This window comes from Xyrauchen texanus, chromosome 3 (genome assembly GCF_025860055.1).
Source record: "Xyrauchen texanus isolate HMW12.3.18 chromosome 3, RBS_HiC_50CHRs, whole genome shotgun sequence".
NCBI lineage: Eukaryota > Metazoa > Chordata > Actinopteri > Cypriniformes > Catostomidae > Xyrauchen > Xyrauchen texanus.
This window is the reverse complement of record NC_068278.1, coordinates 45,124,910-45,141,204: the sequence shown is the minus strand read 5'-3', so window position 1 is coordinate 45,141,204 and position 16,295 is coordinate 45,124,910. Positions and strand designations below refer to the sequence as shown.

At 42.8% G+C, this 16,295-nt stretch overlaps 1 protein-coding gene across 1 annotated transcript in view; it reads right to left on the bottom strand.

The window, feature by feature from the left end:
* The window catches only part of nlgn3b (neuroligin 3b), a 38,842-nt gene that overhangs the window by 12,199 nt on the left and 10,348 nt on the right, over positions 1-16,295 (bottom strand). The window contains exons 3-5 of the mRNA XM_052112087.1: positions 15,462-15,515; positions 10,281-10,436; positions 8,651-8,836 (exon numbers count right to left, since the gene is read on the bottom strand). Of these exons, the coding sequence (XP_051968047.1) occupies positions 8,651-8,836; positions 10,281-10,436; positions 15,462-15,515 (396 nt within the window). The remainder of the gene's footprint in view (positions 1-8,650; positions 8,837-10,280; positions 10,437-15,461; positions 15,516-16,295) is intronic.

Sequence of the window (16,295 nt, the reverse complement as noted above, 5' to 3'; positions counted from 1 at the left end):
CACAATTAAAAAAACTTAGTAACGATAAGATTTGGGGTCAAAAGTCCAATTGCAAAACTGTGTTTTCTCTAGCAGAGGTTTTGTATGTTGGTTTCAGACATTTACTTCAAAACCCTCTTAAATTAGAATATTTTTTTGTGAATCCACCCTCCAAAGTAATTTTTTACTATCATCATATTTTTGATATAGCTCTTGTTTAAAAAAGCAAACAAAATCAAAACACACTGCCGTACATTCAGGCAAGGGTCAGCTAAATTATGAAGGCAGTTATTTTACTGAAAGTTTTAAATGTTTTATTAGGACAAAGCTATTTTTCATGAAAGTCAGGTCAGGTCATGTCAGGTCGTGTTGTCACATTTTTATTAAGGCAGATTGTCACAAATGTTTTAAATATCACACATTTATTACATTTCTTAAGTACAATATTTGTAGGCCAAAACAAGTTTTTGGCCTACTCTATTCAGAGTTGTTTTGTTTTTTTATATTTCATGAGATAATACATTTTTTAATTGTTATATTGACAACTAGCCCCGGTCTCCCCTATATTTGCCATATTCCCTCATGTCAGAAGCCTCATATCTTTATGACATTGCAGGTTTGCTTTTTCGCTCACCATGGTCTTTTATTTACATAGATTTATAAACCAGAAAGTTGCTTCGGTCCCAGGCACAGAATGAGCTATGAGTCATCACCATTACTCCCCCCAGATATCTCCATAAGGACTGTCCCTGTAATAAGTTCAAAGTGCCTGCAAGTCATGTAAACAAGTTCCATTGATCTTGTTCATGTGGATGTAACATTTCTATTCTATTTGATTCTATCACATTACTTCAGCCAAGACAATCATTCCATAATGACCATCTCTGATTCATGCAAATTACTCTACACATAAAAGTGAAAAAGTGTAAAACATGCCCACCGCCCACCACATGGAGTTTCAATTTCTTGAATTTAGGGGTTGATATTTGTCAAACCAGCTACTATCAAACTGAATACAATACAGTCTCTTTGATAATAGGCTACTGTTACTCATGTTTACTTTAAGATGAAGTATCACAAAATGAACGAACAAGTACAAGTTACAGGCAACACTCCCAAATCAGATCACACACACACACACACACACACACACACACACACACACACACACACACACACACACACACAATTGTCTTGGAAAATTGTGAATATATGGTCTTGCTCTATCGCTGTAATGTAGAAGCTACGGTTTAATTTAATCCAACTTGATGAAACTAAAATGAAACAAAGTCTGCTAAATGACTAATTGTAAACATCAATATGCAGATTTATTGTAGATTTATAGAGTGCTCCTTGTCTGCAGAATAGCTTTTCTAGTGAACTGTGAAATATATGATTAATTGTTTGAAGTCAACTATTCCACTTGGTCTGGAGCAGTGCAAAAAACTGAAATAGAGATTTAATCTTAATGATTTAGTATAATTTTTAGAGGAGCAATAAGACTGCAGAAAACACAAACAGGACAAAAGGGAGAGAGAAAGAGAGAGAGAGAGAGAGAGAGAGGACTCTATTGCTCCACGCAGGGCATAGAGTGGGACAGGGATATAGCTTGACATCTACTTAAACGTTAAAGCAACAGGACTAGTGCAGTATGCTGTTTTTGGCCTCACTCTACACACATTGAAATCAAGTGTCTGCTCTACACGGATGACCTGGTTCTGCAATCCCCACTGATGACGGGCTTTAGAACTGGTCCCTGCTGGAGCATTAATTACAGAAATGGATACTGGCAGTCAATCTGGACTAAATTAGAACTTAGGTTTTCCATTGCTCTTGGAGCCACATTCTAGTTTAAAGGGACAGTTCACCCAACTACTACTCACCCTCATGCTGCAAACCTGTATCGTCCCATGTGTACCCTCTTTCATCAGAGGGACTGAAAAGGAGAATGTGTACCCTCTTTCATCAGAGAGACACAAAAGGAGAATGATCAAAAGATGTACATGTAATTCCCCCCCCCCCGCAATTACAACAAAATGAGGACTGGAGCTTTCGAGCTTCAAAAAGGAGGCAGAGATAACATTAAAATATTATATCATAAAAGTAGTTAAGTCGTTATTCACAGAAAGTTCATGAGAGAAATAATGATGTCCCATTCATGAACAAATGGTTCTTTTGAGTCAACAACACGACCACATATAAATATTTTGAAGTTTATGTAAGTGCACTGTTGATTTTAACTGGCTGTAAAAGCATTATGTGTGAAGATTCTACACTGTTAAAAATGTTCTCGTCAAAAAACACTAAAGAACTGGCAGCAGGGTTGCCAGCATGTTACTCTAAAATTAACAGTGTCTTGGTGTTGCCGAAATTAACAGCTAGATATTGTTTTTACAGCTACAGTATACAACTGTAATTTAGCTGCATATATAGCTTTCAAACTACATACTATCAACTGCTGTTTAACTTAACAGCATTGTTCCCAGCATGCACTGCAGCATGAAGAAATTACTTCTGATGCCTCTCCGAAGACTCTATGGCCGCTAGGCTAGGGAGGAAGAACGTCCAGGTTTCACACTTCTTGCTAATGCAACTGGGAAAAGAGCGCACGTCTTCGCCACAAGGGAGGGGAAAGGCGCTATGCACAAGCAATACACCCGGTCAGCTGACCCGAACTTAACTGTTTGTGTCACCTGATAACACATGGGATGAAACTGGCTCAACCCTGATATTATAGAACCTTGCAAAGGTGTTAGGTGTTGCCCAGCCCGCGGCTCTACATATGTCTGCTAGAGAGGCGCCGTGGGACAACGCCCAAGAAGCCGCAACACCCTTGGTAGAATGGGCTCGTAGGCCAGCAGGGGGCGGCACGTGCTGGGCGTGGTATGCCATAGTGAGGACATGAACCATCCACGAATGCTGACTGTGCGTGGGTGGAATCCAGCACTGTATGCTCAGCACAACGTAGTGTGCGAGGGGGAGAACCAGTGGAAAGCGCCGTAGATCCAACAGCATGTAGAGATGAATGGAGGAGGCAGAGGAATTCAGCTCTGTGACTTGCTCGCTCGGCTCCAAAGAAGATATCTGATGTTTACAGCGTCACTCCTTTTACACCCGTATGTCCGGGGAGTGGCATGCAAATTCCACACGCCAATTTCCATTGGCCATTTCTCAAGATCAGAGATGTCTGGGCTCCACAGGAGTGACCCCTAGTGTCAACTCATCGACACAAGGTCGAGTGAGTGACAGATAGGGAACTATTGTATTTAAGAATCATAGTAGATTGCTGTAAGAATTTGGCCATAAATTTACAGCAAATTTTACGGTGTTGAAAAACATATTATACAAAATTACAATTCAGTAAAATAAATACACCAATAAAAGAGTAGATAAAATTATATTATTTGGAAATACAAAAATAAGACTTTCCTGTATATGAACAAGAAATATAAGGACCAGCTTCAATCCAAAATTTCCAAAGAGAGAGGGAGAGAGGAAAGGGAGATAAATAGAGGCAGAGAGAAAGAAAGAGAGAGATGAGGAAAGGTAGCAGAGACAAACCGTTATCAATAAATTGAAAAAAAAACATTGTAGGATCAATAACCCTGCAGGTGTGATTAGCTTTGATCTCTGTAAAACACACTTAGATACACACACACACACACACACACACACACACACACACACACACACACACACACACACACACACACACACACCTACAATCACACTCAAGTCCCAAAACAGAGGGATAAGGCTGATGAAGCAGGAGAGGAGTTACCATGGTAACAGCAGAGATTACCGTGGTAAAGGAACCTTGGATGTGACAGTACTCATGGTTGCATAGGCAGCTGTCTCAGCAGTTATGGACCGCAATAATGCACAAGCCCCTTACAGAGACAAACCTTTAAGTGCATTAGCAAAGGTCTTACAGATAACATATTTGAACTGTATTCTTATTGTATATAAACCTATTTAACTGACAGAACAGATCATTACTTACAAGGGTGTAGATTTGGTTTGAAAGTTGTTAGGGGCATATTGCAAGGATATTATTCAAAATGTTGGTATTAAGAAAATGCGAGAAAGTCAGTCTGGTAAAATAGGCTAAATAACATTATTACCTCATATAACAAGTCTAATTACTTTTTCTCTGCCTCACAATATTCAATATTAGAATTAAGAATAAACAAATTTGGAACTGACCACTAGGGTTAGGAGGAACATTTTGATATGCGATAAACTTGGATAATTTGACAGCAATATTTGATGCACTAAAACTAAGATTAATGGGTCAAATTCAAATATTATATTTTGGGAGAAGATTTTCCTCGAGAAAATTATCCCCAAGGGAAATGAAGATGACATTCTGTAAAATGTATTATCCAGCATTAAAAAATGGAAGTGTAGCATAAGTTAACAATTGATATGTGCAAAATGACATCACAAGATAAACAAATTATGGGAATAATGGAACATTGACATTTTCCCCCACTTTCATTTCTCATATTGCTTATTTATAGGTGCTTACTTTTTGTATGAAAAGTAGGCCTCCTGAACAAAGTAGGCTTTAGGATTAGCCTACAACTCAAGACTTTTTTCTTTTTTACATTACAAATGCCTTATTATATTGCCGAAATATTATTATTCAATATGTTCTTCTCCAATGTGCCAAATAAAACATTTATTGGGAGTTATACCAGCATCTTCAAATCCTGTACCTCTGACACATTCGTTACAATTTTAAGATATCTTCCTCAAGAGGGCTCATACCGGCTGAAAATACTGAATCCTCCCTCAGGCTGCATGAAAAATTCAGAACATTTTTACACGAAAAGTATGCTTGTTTAAATCTATTAATTTCAAGGATTGGACGTAAGATATGGAAATCCGCCCCGGTTATTTAAAAAAAAAAAAAAACTTTTTTTAAAATCCTACAAACGACTGTGATGCATCCTGAACAGCACTGATAAAAGTAACAGGTGCCACATGACAACACCATTTATGAGCTGCTTCAGAAGAGGTAGGACAATAATTTACACATGAATAATTATACCATGGACCTTTAATAGTCGTCCAAATGAAAATAAAAACATAGTATAAAGTATTTTCTGTGTAATAAAATTGCCCAAATGTTGGTCGGGACTTTTCCGATTTCTGAAAGTTAGTAGGGACATGTCCCTATCATCCCTATATAAATCTATGCCTAAGATTACTTATGTTTACTTACTTACCATTATCAGAATCCTTTTGAGCCATTTTTAAAAGCACAAACTGCTTTACATTTACTTTTATTTTCTAAATAGTTTTTAATTCTATGTTAATTTATTATTTAATATAACTGTTTTCAATATTAGTTTTCTCAAAGCGTACTCAATGTCCTCTCATCTTGCTCTGTTTTAATGCAGTGTTGAATATTTTTGGGATTAAACTATTTGATTTGACAAGAACAAACTGACTAAACTAATGGATTTTAAGTTTGGAACAGTATTGAGAAGATTTTTCATATTAACTGGTAATGGAATAGTTCAACCAAACATTTTTATTATATCATAATTTACAGTCCCTCATACCATCCTTGATGTGAATGACTTTCTTTATTCTGCTGAACACAAACAATGATTTTTAGAAGAATATCTCAGCTTTTTAGGTCCATTCATTGCAGGTGAATAGTGACCAAAACTTTGAAGGTCCAAAAACCCAAATAAAAGTAATCCATTCTCCAGCAGTTAAATTCATAAATTCAGAAGCAAAATGATAAGTGTGGGTGGGAAACAGATCAATAATCAAGTCCTTTTTTTTATATAAATCTCTATTTTCTCACATTTTCAAAGTGAAGATTTATTGTGAAAAACAGATATATAAAAAAGTACTTAATCTTATTTATTTTAATATTTATCTGTTTCTCACCCACACCAATCATATCACTTTGGAGCTTCAAATGTCTGGTCACCATTCACTTGCATTGTATGGACCAACAGAGCTGAAATATTATTCTAAAAATTGATTTCATTAAGCAGAAGAGAGAAAGTCATACACATCTGGGATTGCATGAGGGTGAGTAAATGAATTTTCATTTTTGGGTGAAATATCCCTTTAAAGTTATATATTGATTTAAAGGAACAGCTCAGTCAAAAATAAAAATTTGGTCATTCATGTTGTTCCAAGACTGTATGACTTTCTTTCTTCCATGGAACACAAAAGGAAATGTTCGACAGAAGTTAGGGACTGACAACCTCAGTAATCATTCACTTTTATTGTGTGGAAAAAGGTGCAATTAAAGTGAATGGTGACTATAGCCCTATTTGGACTGACTTGTTCTCCCTCAGGAGGTTAGGAAATTAAGTGTTTCACAGATGTACTTTGTGATTTTAATCCTGTCCTAATCTGACAAGTCTGTGATTTTCTCACACAACCTCTGTAAAACTTCCAGAGCAAATTACCTACTGTTTTTCAGATAACTAGAGGGTCCTCTGAGAAATCTAATCCCATCTGAATGCAGATGTCTGCGATTGCTGATACTGAATTTTCACACCGCTTCTCCTCATATATTTTGACCGACATGAACTACCGTTAAGATCGTACTTATATGCGTAGTGCGCACAATCTTCTGCCTGTTGCGCGTCTTTCAGTTTGGATGTAGATTTTTTGCCATCCGACAAAAAATAATACAATTAACAATGAAGCCAAATCTCAGAAATAACTAAGACTGGCCACTGTAATATCAGAGTCTGGTATGATACTCACCTTAATTACTCTGCTCAGTTATGTAATGTTATAAATATATTTATTATTTCATTGGGTTTATTATAAGCAGCCATAAACTCATACAAATTTCTAATGTATAATTATTTAATTACAATTAAATTAATAATTATTTTAAATTATTTTAAAATAAGTAGACTAATTTTCAATTTAAACTGATACATTTTTAAAGGTATGTTAATTTTTTCACCTAAATGATATGTTCAAACTTCTGTAACACACACATCTAGAAAACAGACACTCCCACCTCTGTAATAAACACTTTAGTCCTTTAGAGATCTTTAGTCCTGTCCGAATCATTTCATTAAATCTCAGACATCGTGTGATAATAATCGTAACTCAAACATCATTCAGAGAACTAATCCCATCTGAATAGGATTTAAGACTAACTTTCTACCAAACATCTCCTTTTGTGTTTCATATCAGTTATGAACAACTTGAGGATGAGTAAATGGTGACAGAATTACATTTTTTGGGTGAACTGTCCCTTTAATGAAATGCTATGTGTCCCTTTTTTAAATGAGAGTTTTAAATGAAAGTTAGGGGTGAGCTTGTTCATCTAGTCCTGTCAATCGCAACTCAAGGATATAGTATGAGTGGCTGCTTAATTCAATCCTGGGACAATTATTCTGGTTTACCCCGATCCCCCATCTTCACCTTTATACTCTTTGCCTGTGCATTTTAAGTCTAGGCATTCAGTGAGATTCATGCCATTAAGAAAACACAGTTTCACAACGAATAAGAAACCATAAATCATACATTATGTCACAGTCAACTAATAATACCAATTGAAATTTTAAAAACATGTCCATGCACGAAAGCCAGAACCAAGATGGTGTAATACCAATAAAAGCTCTCTAATAATATTTGCAATATAAATTTTGCTTGTAATACATTTTGTTTCGTCAGGGTACACAGTTACTTTTCAACACTTGATCTGTCACTGGATGCTCAAGCAGCCTAATGTACACTTAGAAAACTCCTGATGTTTCTAAAGCAATGCAAAAACACTTACCGATTTGCTTGAAGTGAAAATAAGTCGTCCTTTCCTGTTTAATTAATCAATCGCACATTCATGAGGAACATCTCAGGTTTTTAAACTCATAAGGATCTCTTTCTCTACGGCAATAACAGCAGTGATGACATCCAACTCGTCAGCAAGATCTCTTAATCGTACATCACTTAAAGCATGATTGCATCACTCAAGGCCAGCTAGAAGGACTGGACTGGGACATATCCTAAAGACCACACCCACCAAGAACAAATAAATCAATGTGATTGGTTGATTAATCTGATAATCTGACTTCAGATTCCCATTTATTTGCACTGTTGAGGGATTCTGTGGAAATTCTGACGGGGTGGAGCTCAGACTCACGCGCAGCTTCGGCTAAGGAGCATGGCTTCGGGCATGCGATTTGTGAAACAGCTGTCACACTTTGCGTGTAAGCATCGAGGAATAAATTCTGATTGGATACACTTTTTGTTTTTTGCTATTTGTTTGTAGATGAATTAGGAGCTGAAAGCGATTGAAAATACATAAGCAAAAAGGTAAATGAGAATGAAAGGATGAAAAAATATTTATTTATTAAGCATGTTACGCCAGCTCCGAGAAATCCCCACTGCTCTTTACTATATATTATCTTTCATTAACTATGTACTCTTTTAAAGCTTGAGTTGAGTCTGGTGTTCAGGCCCCTCCTGTATGCAAAATATGTTTACCTGTGATTCTCTTAAGGATTAAATGATCATGTGATCTCATGAATTCAATTATCCATTCAATTTATTTGTACACCGCGTCTCATAGTCCATGTTGTTCAAAAGCAGCTTTACAGAGAATAGTGTCTCATACTACTCTCTGTAAAGACAATAGTGTCAATATGCTGAAGTGAGACTTGGAAATTCTGACCTTCGGAATGGTGTGAAAGAGTAAGCAAACTGACACAGGACGCTCCGATTCCTGAGCCAAACACCGTGACACGGCCAGGATCGCCACCAAAATATCCAATGTTCTTACTGATCCAACGCAGGGCCTGAATCTGATCCAAGAGACCATAATTCCCTTTAGCAGCCTGATCACCAGTGCTTAAAAATCCTAAGAGAGAAACAGACAGGCATAAAGAGAGCGAATAGGAGGAGTTGAAAACTTAATCAATGATCTTGACAGTGAAACGTTCCATAATTAAACATTTCTTTGTTGGTGGCAGTTCTTTTAGTGCCTTATCAACCAGAACAGTTCAACAGATATTTAGACAGTTAATTAAATGAATACAGTCTTAGAATGTCAAAACTGCTTTTATAATACTATGTGAGCACTACTTTGATAGCAGATACTGTGCACATAAATATGTATTCCTGTGATTGTAGGTATATATATTTTTTATCTTGACAATAAAAATCCTTAAATAAAAAACTGAATGTGAAAATGTAATGCATAAGTGCAGATGTAACAGAAAATAGCTATATGAGCTACAAAAGCTAATGAGTTTGTTATCATTTAATAATGTGTGGAGCTGGGAACAACATTTCAGTCTGAGATGCAATAATTGTGTTAATATAATATACAGTATTGATTTTTTTTTAAAATGTGTTAAAAATAAATTATTGCACCTGTTCTGAACAACTGTTTACTTTTAAAGATATATTTTTTTCAGTTGTTGTTTTATCAACCATATATGTGGACATATGTTAGAGCTTCTGTGTTCCTTATGATGGCTTTAGAAAGCTTTTTCCTCTTTTTCTCTCTCTGTGGGTGTTATTCTGTCTGATCACTGCCTGAATTTCAGTATAATCTGCAGTGCAAGAAAACAATCTGTGCTGTTTTGTGCTTAAATTGCAGAGATTTAACAGAATAAGATATCTCTAGTAAAGATGAAAACATACAAGTCACACTAACAGCATACTCTCTGAATGAGGCAATACTGGACAGCTGTGTCCAGCTGTACTGCTCCCTAATGCATTTATAAAATGTTATTAAGGTCTTCAAAAGACTCTGATGTTCTTAAAACAGCTGACATGTTTTGTTTGAAGTGACATGCATGCTGTTCATACACCAACTTATTATTCATAGAAAAAATCAAATAATTAAGAGGCTCATCAAAAAAGCATGCTAAAGCATGGGGTCTTTTCGAATGTGACAGATTACCTGTCCAAACCTTGACCATTTATTTCCATGCCAGCAATTGTTTCCCTCTTATATGGACAGCTTAAATTTGAGTAATTGAGTGTGTAACAACATAACCACTCATTGTTGATTATTTGTCTTTTGTACTATTTTCTTATCATTATTTTAACATTATTTATATATATTGTATCTGTAAATTTATGTTATTATTATTATTTTTTTTTATTCTACTTTTATTGAATTTTGAAAGCTCTTGCCAATCCTTCCTGCATTGCTGTAACCTTCCTGCATAAAATGTAACATTTTAAAACCAATTAATAGAATTTAAAAATTATCCATTAATTTATTTTTCAACCTTAATAAATTGATTTTAGCAAAAGCAAAAAAAAAAATAAAAACACTTCCTTGTACATACCAAGTATTCCGACCCTGTAGTTGAGGGTTATGACAATGACGTTGCCGTAGCTGGCCAGCACACTGCCATCCATAATGTTCCCTGTACCCTCCATGTAAGAGCCACCATTAATGAACAACATCACAGGACGGGGGTCATCTCGAGAATCCCGAAGCCCTGCACTCACACACACACATACACAAACGCACAAGATGCTCTGAGCTCTCAGCACTCTGAAATGCTTTTTCATCGCAGCTGCTCAAAATCTCAAAGTCCGCTGAGATTTTCTGCACCACTGACAGACTTGAGCTTTAAATAATCTATTTAACTTCTTGACATTCCCAACACAAGCGTCTGTGGAGAAGCAGCAGAATCACCCCTAAAATAACAACGTTATCAGCCAAGAGCTGCCTCTGAGACTTGCTTTTAATTACTAGACTTCTTTGAGTTTAATTCATTATAATGATTATAGTCATTTTACAGGAGTGTTGTCTTCAAATGAAAAGTTTCCATATAACAGAAAGGCAGAGTGGGTCAGAGTGTCTATTCATCAGGTGCCTCAAAAAGATTATCAGCTTTAATAACTGGTCAGACTTACAGCATCTAAGTTTAAGTATCAAATAAAGAGTGTTGAGTTGCACAATGTAGCAAGGCTATAGGCAACAGATCTGTAATATTATAGTCACTGTCACGAACCCCGCTCCCTCGCTCCGCCCCCTCGAGCTTCCACGCTCGTTCCGCCCCCTCGAGCTTCCACGCTCGTTCCGCCCCCTCGAGCTCGCATGCTCGTTTTGCTCCCTCGAGCTCGCACGCTCGTTTTGCTCCCTCGAGCTTCCACGCTCGTTTTGATCCTACGAGCTCATGCTCGTAGTAGGTCTCCCTCCTCGGGCTCACATGCCCGCTCCCAATGGCCAGAACATTATGACCACCTGCACTCGTCTCTATCACCCCTTGATAGAGACGAGTGCGGAGGTTTTCAGCGCACTCTGCCCCAGGATCTACCAGTGGGAGTCATGATCGCGCGCTCACAGCCCAGGGCCAGCAGGTATGTGCGACTTTTGATTTTTGTCACCCTGCGTCACCTGTGTCTGCCCCTGAGCCCGTTTATGCTTCCCATGCATATTTGAGCGCCGTGAACTCTCCACCCCGGAGAGGTTTTTTGGCTCTTCGGACGCTGACCAAGGGGTTTTTATGCGAGGCAGCGGTTGGGTAACTCATAACCCCGCCCTCGACATTAAGGAGCCAGCGGCCCGACTCTTGGGGTTGCGTCAGGGGAGTCAACCCTTGGAGGTTTTTGTTATGGATTTTTGTGCCCTGGCGTACCAGGTGAATTTTGATGAGGTGACTCTGAAATAAATTTTTCAATGTGGACTGAATGAGCCAACCTCATCATTCATGCCAGGTGGTCGCTGCTCTCTCAACCTGGCTCAGTTTATTGACCTCGCCCTACTGTACGCTGGTTCCTCGTTTACTGTGGGGGAGGCAGAAACTGAACCAGCATTCCATACCACGGCCCCCGTCTTGAAGCTTATCACGGCCCCCATCTTGAAGCCTACCACGGCCCTAGTCCCGAAGCCTGACACGGCCCCAGTCCCGAAGCCTGTCACGGCCCTCGTCCCGAAGCCTGTCACGGCCCTAGCCCCGAAGCCTGACACGGCCCCAGCCCCGAGGCCTGTCACGGCCCCAGTCCCGAAGCCTGTCACGGCCCCAGTCCTGAAGCCTGTCACGGCCCCAATCTCGAAGCCTGGCACGGCCAGCGAGTCAACGCCCAAGCCCGCCACGGCCAGAGAGTCAGCGCCCATGCCCGCCACGGCCAACGAGCCAGCGCCCATGCCCGCCACGGCCAACGAGCCAGCGCCCATGTCTGCCATGGTCGGCGAGCCAGCGCCTTTAGCCTCGACCGTCCCCATGGCCACGTCCCCTGTTGGCCGAAGACGTAAGAGAAGGAAGAGGGCCCCTTCTCCCCAGTCTTGTCTTGTGCTCAAGACCGCAGAGGTTCCCTCAGAGTCTTCCACGGCTCTGCCGGGTTCTGCTCTGCCCTCAGGTTCTTCCACGGCTCTGCCGGGTTCTGCTCCGCCCCCAGGGTCTTCCACAGCTCTGCCGGGTTCTGCTCTGCCCCAGGGTCTTCCACGGCTCTGCCGGGTTCTGCTCCGCCCCCAGAGTCTTCCACGGCTCTGCCGGGTTCTGCTCCGCCCCCAGAGTCTTCCATGGCCCTGCCGGGTTCTGCTCCACCCCCAGAGTCTTCCACGGCTCTGCCAGCCTCTGCTCGCCCCTCAGAGCCCTCGCGGCCTCCGCCTCTCGAGTCTCCCAGGGCTCCTCTCAAGCCTCCCAGGGCTCTTCCTCTCGAGCCTCCTAAGGCTCCTCCTCTCGAGCCTCCCAGATCTCTACCTCCCAAGCCCCCCAGGGCTCCTCCTCTCGAGCCTTCCAAGGCTCCTCCTCCCAAGCCTCCCAGGGCTCCTCCTCCCAAGCCTCCCAGGGCTCCTCCTCTCGAGCCTCCCAGGGCTTCTCCTCTCGAGTCTTTCATGGCTCCACCCCTCAAGCCTCTCACGGCTTCACCTCTCGAGTCTCTCAGGGCTCCTCCCCCTCTCAAGCCTCTCAGGGCTTCCCCTCTCGAGTCTCTCAGGGCTCCTCCTCCCCTCAAGCCTCTCAGGGCTTCCCCTCTCGAGTCTTTCAGGGCTCCTCCTCCCCTCGAGCCTCTCAGGGCTCCGTCCCTCGAGTCTTTCATGGCTCCACCCCTCAAGCCTCTCACGGCTTCGCCTCTCGAGTCTCTCAGGGCTCCGTCCCTCGAGTCTTTCATGGCTCCACCCCTCAAGCCTCTCACGGCTTCGCCTCTCGAGTCTCTCAGGGCTCCTCCCCCTCTCAAGCCTCTCAGGGCTTCCCCTCTCGAGTCTCTCAGGGCTCCTCCTCCCCTCAAGCCTCTCAGGGCTTCTCCTCTCGAGTCTTTCAGGGCTCCACCCCCTTCCAAGCCTCTCAGGGCTTCGTCTCTCGAGTCTTCCAGGGCTCCTCCTCCTCCCGAGCCTCTCGGGGCTCCGTCTCTCGAGTCTTTCATGGCTCCCCCTTCGAGCCCCTCGAGCCTCTCGAGCCTTCCAGGGCCCCACCTCTAGAGCCTCTTGAGTCTTCCACGACCTTTTTCCCCGAGCCTCTCACGGCTCTACTCCCAGAGACTCCAGAGCTTCCTAGGGCTCCGCCTCCCGAGCCTCCTACGGCTCCGCCTCCCGAGCCTCCTACGGCTCTATCCCCCGAGACTACAGAGCCTGCCAGGTCGTCGCCTCAGGGACCTCCCACGGCGCCACCTCCATTGGCTCCACCTCCTGAGCCTTCCAGGCCTTCCCCCCAAAGCCTCCTTCGGCTCCACCTCCAGAGCCTTCCAGGCCTCCGCCTCTAGAGCCTCCCACGGTGCCACCGTCATTGGCTCCACCTCCAGAGCCTTTCAGGCCTTCGCCCCTAAAGCCTCCTTCGGCTCCACAGCCAGAGGTGCCTACAGTGCCGCCTCTGACGGCACCGCCTTTCACGGCTCTTCCCTGGCCCCCTGACCCTGTCCGGTGGCCCCCTGACACTCTCCCTGTCCTGTGGCCTCTTCCCTGGCCTCCTAACCCTGTTCCTGTCCGGTGGTCACCTTCCAGACCTCCGGACCCAGTCCCTGTCCTCCAGTCGCCTTCCAGACCCCCTGACCCAGCCTCTGCCCTACGGCTGCCCCCTAGATCTCCCGACCACCCGCCTGTCCGCTATGTTCCCCCAGACCTTGCCTTGATACTGCCCACTGACCCCATGGACTGTCTCATTTCCCTCTGTGCCCCTTGGACTGCCCTCAATTTTGTTTGTGTGTTTTGTGGGTTGTCTGTTCAGGGTTTTTTGTTTGTTGGGTTCGTCCAGCACCACTTCCTCGCAACCGAGCACGGCCGTCAGGAGCCGTCCGTTTTAGAGGGGGGAGTACTGTCACGAACCCCGCTCCCTCGCTCCGCCCCCTCGAGCTTCCACGCTCGTTCCGCCCCCTCGAGCTTCCACGCTCGTTCCGCCCCCTCGAGCTCGCACGCTCGTTTTGCTCCCTCGAGCTCGCACGCTCGTTTTGCTCCCTCGAGCTTCCACGCTCGTTTTGCTCCTACGAGCTCTCATGCTCGTAGCAGGTCTCCTCCTCGGGCTCACATGCCCGCTCCCAATGGCCAGAACATTATGACCACCTGCACTCGTCTCTATCACCCCTTTATTCGTTTCACCTGCACTCGTCTCATCACCTTTCATTGTTTACACCTGCACCTTCCCCTATAAATACCACAGCACATCCGTTTCACGGGGGTTGGTTATTGTATTTAGTTTCCCGTGTCTTTGCCCCCGCTAGTCTCGTCTAGTTTTGACCTCCTCTCGTTCACCTCTTAGCTTGCCAGCTCCCCTTGTTCCCCTGTCTTTTGCTCCCACTTGTTTTTCTTATTCTGATTACCCCGGCTTTGACCCCCTACGCTCTCGTTGACCACTCTCTCCTGGATTTGCCCCTTTACCCTATCTTGATTCCCCGGCTTCGATTTAACGCTCACCCTGACCATTCTTCACTGGATTTGCCCTGTTTTTGTACTGTTGCCTGCTTTGTTGGAATAAAGCAGTTTTCTCCGACATTGTGACTGTCTCGTCTTGTGTTTGTGTGTGCGGGTTACAGTCACAAAGTAATTTAATTGCATTTGTACTATATAGTGGTTGATGCAAAATCTATAGAGCAGGGTCAGCCAATTGCCTTAAAATACTTATTTTCTTTCTTTTTACTGCTTGTTCCTGTAGGGAATCCTTGCTGCGACTTAATGACTAAACCATCTCATTTAGAGAGCTGGTTAATGGAATATTATGTAATGCTTGCATTCGATTTGAGTGCCTTAATCACAAGTTGATTACACAATGTGGCAATCACAAGCACACATGGCAGAATGTGCCCTTAAGAATAGGAAAACCTTGGAAAAATGCAGCACCTGGATTATTACATTGGGGTATTACATACGGTGAGGTCTCTATTGCTCCGCTCTAATCCGTGTTTTTACGCCCCGCACTAACATAAGGAACCCTAGACGACCCCAAAAATCATATTGAAAATGGTGCAACAGTGTGTAAATATCATCCACATTATTCTATCTTACATTAACCACGATGGGATAAAAAATTAATAGGAAGAAAAACATAAAAAATGAATTCAACAGAATGAATGATGAAAACAAGAAATACCATCATCCTCTGTGCGATCTGTGTCAGCTGACATGTCCCCTGTTCTCTTAGTGCCTAGTGAGAGAGAAAAAGAAAGAAAAAGTGAAATACATTATATATGAGAGAGAGAGAGAGAGAGAGAGAGAGAGAATGACAAATTAGTAGATTAGACAGAAACAAGATAGCTGAGAAACATGTGGGTGTGTATGTTGTCCGTATATAAAAGCTCACTGGACTCTAAATTACAGTACCACATTTACTTTCTCACACAAAAGCCTGCAATAGCAAAGTTCCCCGTCTGTCGCTCACTTCGACTTTGTGTCAAAGAAGCGACACTAGGGGTCTCTCTTGAGCACCGAATATACCTCTGATCTATGTAAAAAGGCCAATGAGAAGTTGGCAGACAGAATTTGCATGTCCCACCCCCAGACATACAGGAATAAAGGCGGGGAAATACATCTGTTTCATTCAGAATTTTTTTTTCGGAGCCAACAGCCGCGGGCCGTTGGAAAGGGGCCCTGCTGCGCTGGCACATCCTACATGCCTAGAGCTGTTGACTGTATTCTTTGCCCTGCGGAGGTTTCTCCCACTGGTTCAGGGCAAACACGTTTTGATCAGATCAGACAGCACCACCGCGGTAGCGTACATAAATCGCCAAGGCAGCGTACGCTCCCGCCACATGTCACAACTCGCCCGTCGTCTCCTCCTCTGAAGCCAGCAGCGACTCAAGTAAGGGCCCCAGCCGTTGACTCTATGCGAGAAACATAGAAAGAAAAGAGGCCCGGCCAGGCTCGGCCCATTCCCAGGTTGGCAAGTGTCGCCTTGTTCCCCTGTATAGGGTAACTATAAGGATTC